The sequence below is a fragment of the Emys orbicularis genome, chromosome 3, assembly GCF_028017835.1.
Source record: "Emys orbicularis isolate rEmyOrb1 chromosome 3, rEmyOrb1.hap1, whole genome shotgun sequence".
Classification (NCBI taxonomy): Eukaryota; Metazoa; Chordata; order Testudines; family Emydidae; genus Emys; species Emys orbicularis.
In genome coordinates, this window is record NC_088685.1 from 172,520,468 (window position 1) to 172,533,736 (window position 13,269).

The following is a 13,269-nucleotide window of genomic DNA, read 5'->3' on the forward strand; positions in this document are numbered from 1 at the left end:
TAGTGCATTATCTGTGTTCAGGTTTTTTTAAGTTGACCTTGTCACACTAAAAAGAAAATTATAAAGCGTTATAAGGGCTACATCTAAATTAATAAGAAAAGACAAAAGCACTTGGAAAAGTGTTTTAGAGAGCATTTAGTGTCTTGGCTATATTAAGTGACAAAGAGTCCTGTGGCACCTTATAGACTAACAGAAGTATTGGAGCATAAGCTTTCGTGGGTAAATACCCACTTCGTCAGACGCATTTAGCTATATTAAAGAATGACAATCCAATAGGAAGCTGCTGCTTTGGCAGCTGTTAGGACTCAGGGAGTGCACACACCACAAAACAGGAGACAGTGAATATTGTTGCAAGGTAAATTTTGCTTACTTAAAAAAGGGTGCACATGTGTGTAAATTTAATCTAAATTGAAGGGCCCTGTATCCACCTTGGGCTGTCTCAACCCAGCAACCCTGACCCTAATTCACTCCTTCAGAGAGCCTCGAGCCCTACCAGAAAGTAACTAGGCATAAACATTACTAGAATGATTTTTCTAAAACAACAGAATGGTACCAGAGTTGACTTTACAATAAGTTCAAAAGGTTCCCAGTTTTGTATGGCTCAGATATTCCAGTAACAGCTGCATTTCCGGCCTGCGTTCCCGGCCGGCAGACGGGGCACCTGCTGCCGGGCATTAGGGGAGCTCTAACCGAGACAATACACAGCCATGACTATAGGGAAGAAGAAATAACGGGTACTTCCAAGCACGCAAAAGGCCGGTTCTGCAAACACGGTGCAACCAACGCGCTCGGTGACTTGCAGCGGGACTCCGAGGCGTGGAAGGGCTGCGCCGGTGGCCCCTAAGGGATTCGATGCTCCCAGGCGGCCAGCCAGGCTCGCCCCGGGCCTCCCCCAGGGCGCACACCCCGCAGCAGGCGGGCGCGGGAGCGTTGCTAGGAGAAGCTGAACTTTTGCATTCCCTGGCTCCGGCGCGCTGCGCCTGCCTCCGAGAGCAGGCTCTGGCTGGCGGCATCGCCGCCTCCCCTCCGGGCTGCTGCTAGCAGTGGAGCCAGACACAAAGACCCACAACGCCTCGGCCCAAGCCCCGCACGAGAGCGAGCAGCACGGAGGCGGCCCCTGGCAACCAGTCCAGCCCAGCCCCTCTGCAGCTGGGTCGCTGGCGCCCCGGCCCCGCGGGTGCAGAGAGCTCGCCTCGCACGTGGGGCGGAGCTGTCAATGCAGCCAGGCTTTGTTCTCCGCGCGCCCCGGGCCGCAGGGGCAGAGCTGCGGGGCCGATGCCCCTCCCACCCCCGCACGCCTCGGCCAGCTGGCGCGCTACTCACCGGCAGCGGCTCGCTTTGCTGCGGGCGGCAGCAGCCGGGTCCGGCTCGGCAAACTTTGTCGCCAGCCGCGGTGGCTCCGCAGCCCCAGCCCGGCCCCGTCCGCAGGGGGAAGGCAGCGCAGGGCGCGGCGAGGCTCAGCCGCTGGGGCGCGGCGAAGGGAAGCGCTGGCTGCTACTCTCTGCTTTCGGTTTCACGGCAACTGCGCGCCCTGCTGCCTCCGGGGATGGGGAGAGAAAGGGGCATAGCGCCTCTGCCTGAGCCCGCGCGGGGCTCGGCTCCCCCGGGAGGGGCGGGCCATGCAGCGGGGAGGGGTTTGCAGGGTCCAGGCCTCCTGGGTAGGGCTCATTGTGGCTTTGTTCCCTACCCCCACCCCGCGAGCTCTGGCTCGTCTCTAGCCTCGTCCGCCAGAGGCGCTCAAAGCGCTGTCCCTGCATGGACGGGGGGTGCAGGGAAAAGCCAAGCAGCTCTGTACGCGCTGAGCCTCCGGCATCACCCCACGCGGCAGGTGCGGGCGCGGCTAAGAGCCGAGCAGGTGTCTTCATCTCTAATGACAGTGGTCTTAAATTATACAGTTGCGTGAGTGGGGCTAGTTAAGGCCCCATTTCTGCAAAAGCTTAAACATGACTGTAACTTTATTCATAGTAGTCCCATTGAGGTCCATGGGACTACTCCCATGTAAAAATTACACACCTGTTAAGTCACTGAAGCCACCAACCAAAATTTCAAATAATCTTATGAAATAAGTGTAACAAATAGAAAATATCACCCATTTCCAAAATGCAACTGGCTACATGGAACACAACAAACAGTAATGCTAAACAATGGTAGCATGTAACGCCTCTGATTTTATACAGAAAGCATTCTAGTCTACTACCAAGATAGAGTCAGACATTCACCCACTTTAAAAAAAAATACTTACATTGCAGAAGTAAAGCAGTAGTATGTCTTGATAAATAGTATGATACAGAAATGACACCATGAGGCATTTCCTAATTAAATTAAATACACTAGTAGTCTACTTTTGCTATGGGCTGTTTAGAGAATGTTCACTTTTATCCCAGAAGTGGCTGTTTTTCAATGATGAAGTGCACCCAGCATCCATATATACATAGTTTTAAGATTTGTCAAACACCGTGGCAGATTTGAATGAAAGACAAGATAATAGTACATAGCAATGGAAAAGCACCATCAGACCAAGTTGATTCCCCTTCAAAGACTGAAGCAAGTTACCTGCTAAAGGAAGTAGCAAAATTAATTATTGCCCTGAATCTCAGTTATTTTAAGGCATCCAAAAGGATCCAAAACATTGAAAATGACTTTAGCAATCTGAAGTTAGGCATCCTTGCTTGTGGAGAATGGTACTGAGGAAGCAAGCTCTTCAAAGGGCTTCCATCAAAAGATTCCTTAATTTAAGGAACATTTAGTAGAGAACAAAACAGAAGAAAATAATGGTTTTTTTTTTAAAGGCAGGTTCAATTTTAGTCATCAACTTTGATAGTGTCCTAAGAGCTGTGCAAGTAACTTCCATGCACTTCAAAACATCCCTTTAATAGAATTCCTTGTAAAGCACTTAAACCTGGCTTCCTATTCTTCTCTCCATTTAAAAAAGCAACCAAAAGATTCATATTAATTTGTACCAGTCTATAAATATAATTTTAGCAGAACCATAAATATTGTATTGAGAAGCTTACGTTTGTCTATTACCCTTCACTTACTGTCCTGCTCTCTGAAGACAACTGTCTTTATCATGACATCCTGTAATTACTTTCACAAACCAGAGGGATTCAGCTCTTACTCTTACCAACTTTCAGTCTCAGCATGACTCTGCAGAAGAATTTGTAATCTAACTACATTTACTAAAGTTACCCAATTTTTACATTAAAATAATAAAATGCTTGTTTTGCACACTAGTGATTTCTTTTAAAGGCCTATTTGCTCTTTATTCATATATATATATATATATATATATATATATATATATATATATATATATATATATATATATATATTTTACAAAGACTCCAGAGCAATCCTTCAAATCCGTTCACTGGCTTTCCAGTTTAACACATTTTGAAGATCCTTGCCTTCCTATAGTCCCTTCCTTATTGCAAGCACAACCTATTCCTCTTATTACTCCCTTAATTCCTTGCTCTGAGCTTCACACCTTGTTTCAAGCTGCTTCCTCTCCTTTGCAGGCAAAATACACAAGCCCATACCAGTCAACATTATACGCAAGCCACACTTTTCCAAGAGTGCCTCTTACAGTTGCAATGTCACTACGTCCATCTAGACTCCCCCATAACTTAACAGTTGCTCCATGTTTTACTTTATATGGACTGTAAATTCTTCCAAGTGGGGACTGTCTTATAAGTGCTATGTACACTTCCTTTATGGTACCAAAAGGTAATGTTCCAATTCATAATCAATGTCATTTAAAGCCGAACAACTAAGACTGGAACTTTGTGTGCCTTTATATTCCATTTCTGTGAATCAGTTTCTTGAACCTAGAAACTCTTTGTCCAGATCATACCTTGCACTTTTAATTTTGTCATTCATCTTCAATAGTTGCTGTTTACATTTCTTTATTAACTGAAAATAAACAGTACAAAAGAAGAGCTGTAAAGTTATATTGTTTTCGAACAATGTAGGATACACTTTCTCTGTCAAACTTAATAAAAGTGTGCAATCATTTTATATTTCTTAAACATGACAAAAATAAGACAACTTGAAAATTAGTTGAGTTCATTTCCTAAACTAGTTATAAAAAGACAAAACCAGGAGATTAGTGGTATAGCAAAAACAAAATCTCCACTGAAATTAACACCATTGTATAATTTTATTTCTAATTATTAAAAAAATATAAGTGAATTTAGAAGATAATCACAGTATAAGGGCCCTAAAATTTCAGACCATTACAAGGTACATAAAAATAGAAGACACAGATTCCTTTAAAACTTTAATCCTTTGATTAAGCAGCAAGCATATCACTCTTCCAGGCAAAAACACTGTTTAAAAAACAAACCCCCACCCCCAAAACGAGACGTGCAAACTGTATGCACATATTCTGCAAAGCACACAATAAAAAGGACATTTTGCTATGTACATATTTGTTTAGTACTACAACTGCTAGTTTCCCTACTGTGTGCCACAGTGTACGTAAACTAAAGTACACTACACCCTTGCCCCCCAAATACAGCACCTTTGCCCAGTTACAGAATATTTAAACAGGATTAAATTGAATTACAATGTACTGAACAGTTGATAGCAGTCAGTGGTGTCCAACTGTACTGCAACACCCAACATTTTGCATACTGAAATTCTATTGACAATAGACAAGACAAAAATTAGCAAAGGTACAGTACACACACCAGGGAGACTTGATATCAATACTTAAAAAAATACTGAAAGATGCATTCTACTTAAGTAACAATTAAAATTAGATATTTATTTAAACAGTTATGTCAAAATGCACAAGACAGGGTTCTTGTCAGCCTAAAAGTCTGTCGGTCAGCCAGACTTCATGTAGTTGTTTGAGGGGCCCTTTTGACCCCCCAAAACAAAAAGTTCCAACAATCACGAAGAACTCTTCATAGTTTGTTTTACAATGCTGCTTTTCTTTCTGGAACAGCCACTATCTAATGTCCATGTGGTGGCTGGGAATCTAATTTTGGTGTGAAACCCCCCCCCCAAAAAAGGGACTTTTGAACTTAGAGCTAAGAACATTAGCAGAGACAGATGTTTCCAAAAAAAAAAAAAAAAAAAAAAAAAAAGTCTCCTAAGTTTACCATTTCTGGAAAGTGTTTTTATATAGGGTTGACACTGTAACCACAATTAAGGCTACATGTCTGATTTTAATATTTAAGTTACAAATGTAGTAGGTAAAAGGCTTCTACAAGAACTTCCCTTTGCACAGATACAAGATTTCAGCAAAACTGTTAAACTGTAAAACATCAGGACAGTTGAACCACTGAATCTGTAGGAGACTGAGGATTGTAAATTCCAATTTCAAACTGAAGATCCAGTTTATTTTTAAGGCCCAGTCTGTGTTAGGCCAAGAACAGAGAGTTATGGAATTATACTTAAAATATTCAAACACTGTTCCAGCTAAAAGAGCTTCTAGAACAGTGAGGTGGTCAATATGGGTGCAGGACACAGTGTTTAAAAGCAAACACTTTTCCATAGCTTGACCCAGTCCACACTGGCTCCCAAACAGTAACTTTAAACACTTCCTTACCCAAGTTTCTGGCCTAGGTTTTTTAGGAGAGCTGACAAACTTACAACTTCACATTTTACCTTTTTGTCACTAAAGACACAAATTATAATTTCAGATAATTGGGATAATTTAGTTTCTCCAGAGAAGTCCCCCAACGCCTAACCAAAAAAAATTTAGAAGGATCAATAAACACCAAATGCAGACCTGCATTACTATTTAATTGTTTTGTATTTGATTTAATACAAATAAACAAAAAACCAAACCCAGATGGGGGAAGGGAAAGCTCAGATAACCATTTAGCCTTCTCTGAAATTAGGTTGTTTCACATAGTCCCACCATCACAACATTTGAGGACACATTCCCTGCTAATTGGCATTACCAGTATTTTAGTTAAAGCTTTAGGTAAAGAGCAATAATATAGAGTATGTAACTCTAGATATGACCATTTACAAAGGGATTAAAAACTACTGTACTTCAATTGTATGTGTAATAAGTGGAGTAGCCACATTACAAGTGGTCATTACTGGTATTTTTCATCATCTCCTTGGACGTGGAAGTTGCTGGCACATCCACTTCCTACAATTTTGCACTAGGAAATCAGATGTCTGGTATCAGAGGGTTTATATGATTAGAACACACACTGCTAGATTTAACACGTTTGGTACAATAGCTGAGCAGATCTTCAGATTACTCTTTCAAAAGGAGTATTTAATGAGAAAGTATCTTTTTAAAGAAAGTAAAGTCTGTTTTGAGAAAGCTATAAAAAAGTCTATAGTTTAAAAGTGCATGAAATACTTCTATTGTATATCTGAACTGCAGACTATTAATTCTTGCACTCCTAACATAGGAAAACAAAAAAATAATCCCCCACATTAATTTCTACTGTCAGTTAAGGAGTTGTCACAGTTCCTAAATCTGCCAGACTCTTTGCATTCCTGTACTAAGATGTTTCAATATAAAGAACTTTAATAAAATAAATAGAGTAAAAAATCAGTTAAACAAAATCTTGGTGCACAGAACATTTATTTGCTTAAGAGATTAGCTTCCTTCGACCGTTATTCATATGGATAAGGGTGAACTGTAGGCATTGTTTTGCTGTACAAGACTTCTGCACAGAAGATTCTTTTATACAGATGGTCGTTCATGTGGTTCCACTGCTAAGATTATTAGCTTGCTTCTCTGTGTAAAACTGCTTCACAATACCTTGGAAGGCTTGCTCTTTTCTCCCCTTCATTATTTGAGAAAAGTGGACATTGATAAAATTTTATCGAAGGAGTTACGATAGTTCTGGCCTATTTCACTTCTTTAGTGCAGAGTGGACTGTGATTCTGTCTGAATTCCAATAAGTGAGGGTGGCTGTTGGCCACTGACTGTGGATAATACCGGCCTTGGATTTAGACGAGGAGGCATAGAATTAGCTGGGCGGATGAGTGGTGGGGGGGGCTGGTTTAGGGTTGGTCTTGGCTGAATAAATCGAGCCTGTTGCTGAAGTGGTGGAGGCTGACGATGGAGAGCAGGAGCAGCCGGAAGCGTTGGACGAAGTAACGGAGGAGGCTGGTTCAAAGTTGCTACAGGGGTTGCTGGAGCAGATGCCTGTGCTGGAGGCGAAGGGCCTAAACACTGAGTGATCTGCGTGGCTTGTCCCTACACAAAGACAAAATGTTATGTAAAAAGAGCCATCCTGTCCAGAACAAAATGCAGTTTGGGTTGCCAGTGTCCACTATATCGAAAGCACAAGCTTTTTTTGACATTGAAAAAACAAAAGTTACTGAGCATTTTAATTTCTAAACTGCTGAATAGTGGAACTAAAAATAGAATATTGATGAAACAATAATCTACTTTTTTTTTTAACATTAAATACAGTCATAAGAAATTCACTATTAGAGGCCCAATCCTGTTCCCAATGAAGCTTATAAGATCAAGATCAGGCCTTCAAGTACACTAGTGTATCACAATCAGATTAAGCTTAATTCAGTGAAATATAATGTAAGTGCTATTCCTCAACTCATGCTTACTAATACGTGATACACAAAACACACCTCATCTTCTTCATCAGTGCTCTTTCCTGATGGCACATTAGAAGTATTTTTTGTGTCCTCCCCTAAAGTAGAAGCATCACCATTAGAAGCCAGGGTTCCTTGTTCAGCTTCCCATTCCTGCAACACCTCCTCTAAGTTAAACCGACGCCTGTAGTTTACAAAGAAGTTCTTCACTTGGCCAACTGTCTTGTTGCCAATTACATCTGCAATAGCTTGAAAATCTTTACCATATTTGCGTACACCTGAAAGGCAAAGTAAATAATACACCTGTGAAGGATCAGTCAAGCACAGCTATTTGTGAAGTATGTATACAAATATGGCCTTTGGGGCCTACAGCTAAGGGCTCACTTTAATTTTAAGGACCTCTCCATTAGAAGGTAGACTACAGCTTCCATTTAGAATAAATACATGAAAAACAAAGCAAAAAAAAATTCCCAGAAGACACACTGACTCTTATTCTTTCAAGGCTATCTTTGCAAGGAAATTTTTCACTAGGGTTAGGGTTTGTCACTGATTTTTCTAAGGATCCTGGTAATTGATAGGGCCCTCCCTACAGCCATGCAGGGCTGGTCTCTGATGTGTGAAATAGATCATTTGATATTTTTGGAGGGGGAGAGAACAGTACTCTGTGAGCTTCAACTGATGGTTACAAGTCGTCTTTGTAGGCTTCCCCCAGCTAGCTGCATGCTAAGCTAGCTCTTTTCCCAAGAACCCATGTGACATCTGACTGAAAGGAGCAGCAGAATTCAATAGCAGGAGTCTACTGACTCAGCACAAGGCAGAGCCAGGACACTAGAATTCTAATCCTGGCTCTGACACTTCCTTTGTGCCCTAAGGGGAACAGGCAAACAGCCTGTCATTTAGCTATTTATGAAATGGGGGAACAGCCCTCTGAATATAGGACAAATTGGCAGATATTCACTGGGCTTATTTGGAACAACTGCCCTTAAAAAAAAAAAAAAAGTGATGGCAAAATAGCTCTCAGCAAAAGCACCTGAGACCCAATTCTCCTGCAGTGGGAGTCTATGAATAGTTCAACTCCTCTCCCTTTCATTTATTTTTATATCAATCAGTTTGATTTGGGAGTGCCTCAATTTATTTCTGATCCTCCCCAAAATCCTAAGACTGCTTTTGGAATCAAAAAAGTTAGTTATACCCGATTTTGTGGAAAATTTTTACTTGCCCACTCAAACACATTAAGGCTGGCTCTGTATGCTTCTCTCTCCCAATACAATATACTAGCACTGAAAAATTCCATCTGAAACCTTGATATGTCAGTTATCAAGGAATGGTCGATCAAATAAACAAAATACATGTATTTTAAATACCTGAATCAGGTCGTCTCAAAGTGACATATTGAAGTTTACCAGTTCTCCCTCAATTCAGTTTCCATTTTCTTAAAAACAAAGATATGAGAGTCTCTCCCCTTTTAATACATTAATGGTAACCCTGAAGTTTCTCCACTTTCCTGTTCTCAAGGGGAAAATCCTCATGTTCTCCTGCACTCTGGAGCTTTGCTTTTAGCTACTGTACTAAAAATGATATTTTTGATACCCAAAGAGTCCAAGAGTTTTGTACCTTTCAGACTCCAGAGACAGGACCTGCTTGTATTTTATAGCCTGGGATAAAAATTACTCTACAGTAATCCATAAACTGGAGACAGTCATATGATTTTTGCTTTCTGCTAGGTAACCTTTCATATCATGAGCAAAATAAGATTTGACTTATGTAATGTGGAAAATTGCTGATGACTTTAAGTACTATAATGGATTCTGAATGGGTAAAGGACATGCATTTTCTCCCCCAATAGCAGAAAATTATATGCCAGATGTAATGTCTCATTTCAGAAAGGTGAAGTAAAGGATACAGAAGGAGAGTTATTTATTTCAAATTAGAAAATCTGAAATGTATGCTCTTAGAAACTTGATAAAAAATGACATAACTTTGCTCTTTCTACTTTTCTCTTTGAATAAGTGCTTCTAATATGCAGTGTCTTGTTCGCTGCAGTGAATGTACAAGAGAAAATTCAGTGCCAATAAGTAGTTTAACTACAGTTGAAGCTAAGCTGAAGCTTCCATTTTAGCCATTAAGGGCCAAATAAAATTATGGCTGGTTCTGCACATATGTACTAGTAAGCTCCTGCTCCCCCACATAGAGATCTGCAGGGAAAAACAAAAAAACAAAAAAAACCCACAATCTGGCTGCAGGGAGTCACAGTGTGCAAGACGGAGCAGTAGTGTTTCTAAAGAGGGTAAGTCTGGGCAAGACAGAGACAACCATTTGCTCTGTGCACTGACAATGGCAGGAGATGAGAGAGAAAGACGAGTGATATAGCGACATCTTTTCAAAGTATGCTCCCTCCAGTACTCAGTCTTTTGCCTGTCATAATAGACCTGGCATAATAGGAGAGCTTCACTAAGGCCAGGTCCACACTATCACTTACTTCAGCATAACTTACATCGCTCAGGGGTGTGAATACGCCACCCTCCTGAGCAACATAAGTTACACATATTTAAATGCCCGTGTGGACAGAGCTATGTCAGTGGGAGAGATTCTCCCGCCAACATAGCTACTGCCTCTTGCGGAGGTGGATTTATTATGCCAATGGGAGAACTCTCCCCCGTCGGCATAGAGCATCTTCATCAGACATGCTGCAGCTGTGCAGATGTAGTGCTTCTAGTACAGATTAGCCCTAACTCACACGGCTGATTAGAAGACCCATTGTGACTTATTTACCAATTTGCAAAATTCATTAAGTGAACAAAAGGATAATAAAATGAAATGCATCTCTCTCATTTGACCACTGAGGTTCAGGTTCCTTTCAGATTCCCTTTAGCATACTAGTAAGTATCCAATAGTGTTACTGAGACTGATTTATACAAGACTTCAGTACAGCACTCTTAAATCTTCATTGGGAGACAGAAAACCTAGCATACTGACAAAGCACACATTTATCTTGAAAGGGACTATCAGCTTTCTAGGTCATATAACGGCAAACTGGTGAACAGACTACTCATTACATAATCAAGTTTCAAACACTACCTTAAGTTATTTCCTAAAGCTTTCCTCCCAGGAGACTGATTAAGCTTGATAACTTGCCTAGTCTTATAAAATGAAGCTCAAAAAGTAGAAGCTCTAGCCCAAGTCCAGAAGTCTACACAGCAATGAAACAGCCCTGCAGCCCAAGCCCCGCGAGCCTGAGTTGGCTGGCATGGGCCAGCTGTGCGCTTTTCTTTGCTGTGTGGACATGCCCTAAAAGGCAGCACATCCTTAGGAGTGAAGTTAAGCCATGATCTGGCACAGCACTTAAATGTGTGCCTAGAGTTCAGCACCTGAGTATCCGTATTAAAACTAATGCTTTGCCAGATTGGGGCCTTAGTGAATGGCATGGTTAAGTAGTACTCAGCATATCACTGTACAGTCACTGGACTGGAACTGAAATTGTTGCAGACAATAGATTAGAAGGGCAATGGGAGTGGAGGCTCCAGCAGGGCAGTGGGGAGCATAGGCCACTGACTGCACAGAGGTGGGGGATCACTCTGCAGCCCCCTGCCCCCTTTGGGACAGAGTCAGCAGTGAGGCTGCACCCGACCCTGACACAGCGCAAGGGCAAGGCCTGACCCAGAAACACCCTGGGACCTTACCCCTTCATGCCAATAGTAAGCAAGAGGGACAGAGTATCACATGCAAGCCCAGCCCTGCCACCTGATCCAGGTGTGGGGCAAGCAGGCTCATCCCAGCAGGATCCAAGTGTGGAGGGGCTTAGTGTGGGGGGATCCAGGTGTGGGGTGAGCGAGTTCTGTGTGGGACAATTTAGGTGTGGGCGGCTTGGTGGGAGGGCCAGGTCCAGGTGTGTGTGTGGGGGCGGGGGGGGGGGGGGAAGGGGATCTGGATGCAAAGGGGCTCGTTGGAAGGTCAAGATGCAGGGGGAATAGGACTCAGCAGGGGGGATCCAGGTGAAGGTGGCTGGGGCTCAGCACAGGGATCTGGGTGCAGGGGGGCTGGGAGTGCGGGTGCAGCTCAGTGGGATGGGGCTTGGCAGGGTGGGTGGAGGGTCTAGATGCACAGGGGTTGGGCAGATGGGGGAGCAGCTCACTGTACAGCGACCTCTTCCCCCGCAGCTGGGGAGCAATGGGGGCAAGAAGCAGGGGGTGGGGTGCATGTGCGGAGCTTTCTGCAGTTGGGGGGTTCCTGGGGCTGGGTTGGACCTGGCCCCAGGAGCAGCCGGTGCAGGGGAAGAATAAGTCTTGTCCCCACGCTGGGCTAGCAGCTGGGGGGATAGCTCAGTTGTTTGAGCACTGGCCTGCTAAACCCAGGGTTGTGAGCTCAATCCTTGAGGGGGCCATTTAGGGATCTGGGGAAAAACAAAAAACCACCTGTCAGGGATAGTACTTGGTCCTGCTAGTGAAGGCAGGGGACTGGACTCGATGACCTTTCAAGGTCCCTTCCAGCTCTATGAGATAGGAGTCTGGCACATGGTAGAAGCTACCGGCCAGGTGTCTCCAGGCCTATCCCTTTCTGGCTCCAGGCACATCACGACAGCGAGTGAGAGGGACAAAGTCTTGTACGCATGCCCAGTCCCACCCCCTGAGGTGGTGATTTACATCTTCCCTGGCTGCTCCCAATGCCCAAACCAGACAGTCTGTTCAGGACCACTGCCTGGGAGGGATGCATGAATCAACTATTCTGCAGGGAAAGAGTAAAATCTGCAGGGGACATGAATTCTGCTCTTGCACAGAATTCCCCCAGTAGTCCCAGAGCCAATATGCCAGTGATGCCTTATCTTTTCCCATCGTGCCCCCCCCCCCCCCCCCGACCAGTAATGGAATCTGTCCACATCCCCACTCCGTTACTGTACAGTTAGCTCAGCAGAGGAGCTTGGGCTGACAGCAGAGCTGGGGGCAGAACTGGGGATGGGGACAGAGAGGGAAAGGGGTGAGGGGGCCTGCAGCTGGGGCAGGGCTGGGTGGCACTCCCTCCCCGTCCCCCAAGAGAGCTAGCCTGGGCCCTGCCATGTGCCCCATCACCACCCCAAACGTTCCTCCATGCCCCCCTAAGGGAGCATGCCCCAGTTTGAGGACCAGTGCAATATACAGAGTAAAACATTCAGAAAGATAGTTTGCAGTGATCTTATTTGGGTCATATTTCCTAAGCATGGAATAGGTCTAGTAGTTTATGTACTTGCAGCAATTTGATTTCACAAAGTTAGTGTCATTCCCCCACCATGCGCCATCAAATGTAATAGGTTCTGTACTTGAAAACTGTCGTTTGATTTAAGTTTTTGCAGACCAAATAGTATGAAAAATGACTGAGCATGAACAAAGCTGTGTTTTTTCTCAGCCATTTCAAAACTATGTTCACCAAAAAATATGAGGACTTATTCAAAATAACCAATCCTGTACTAAAAAGCACTATAAGAGTTTACTGGTTGCGTATAAAAAAAATAAAGACCATTCAACCTTTGAAAGAATCCTAACTTTCGAAGCAGAGTCAGAATACTAAAAGTTATCAAATACTGAATGTTCAGTAACTTATACATTATGATATTCTAACAAAACATGGGGCAAGTTATACTAATTAGTCTAAGCATTATTTTAAAGCAGGTCAACAACGTGGAGCAGAGGTTCTCAAATTGTGGTCTGCAGACCACTTCCATTAAGGTGGTCCATGGATAATTCCCTCTAAGGTGCGCAC

General features: G+C 43.3%; 1 protein-coding gene across 7 annotated transcripts in view; it reads right to left on the reverse strand.

The window, feature by feature from the left end:
• Nucleotides 1-6,544: 6,544 nt before the first annotated feature.
• Nucleotides 6,545-13,269, reverse strand: part of RCOR3 (REST corepressor 3) — a 34,231-nt gene continuing 27,506 nt past the window's right edge. For 5 of the 7 annotated variants that reach the window (XM_065402198.1, XM_065402200.1, XM_065402199.1 and 2 more), the window contains 2 exons: nt 7,576-7,817; nt 6,545-7,180 (listed from right to left, as the gene is read on the reverse strand). In XM_065402198.1, coding sequence (XP_065258270.1) covers nt 6,842-7,180; nt 7,576-7,817 — 581 coding nt within the window. In that variant the 3' untranslated portion in view covers nt 6,545-6,841. Of the gene's footprint in view, nt 7,181-7,575; nt 7,818-13,269 lie in introns of those variants that run through there. The other 2 variants (XM_065402203.1, XR_010561316.1) reach the window with 2 other exon arrangements.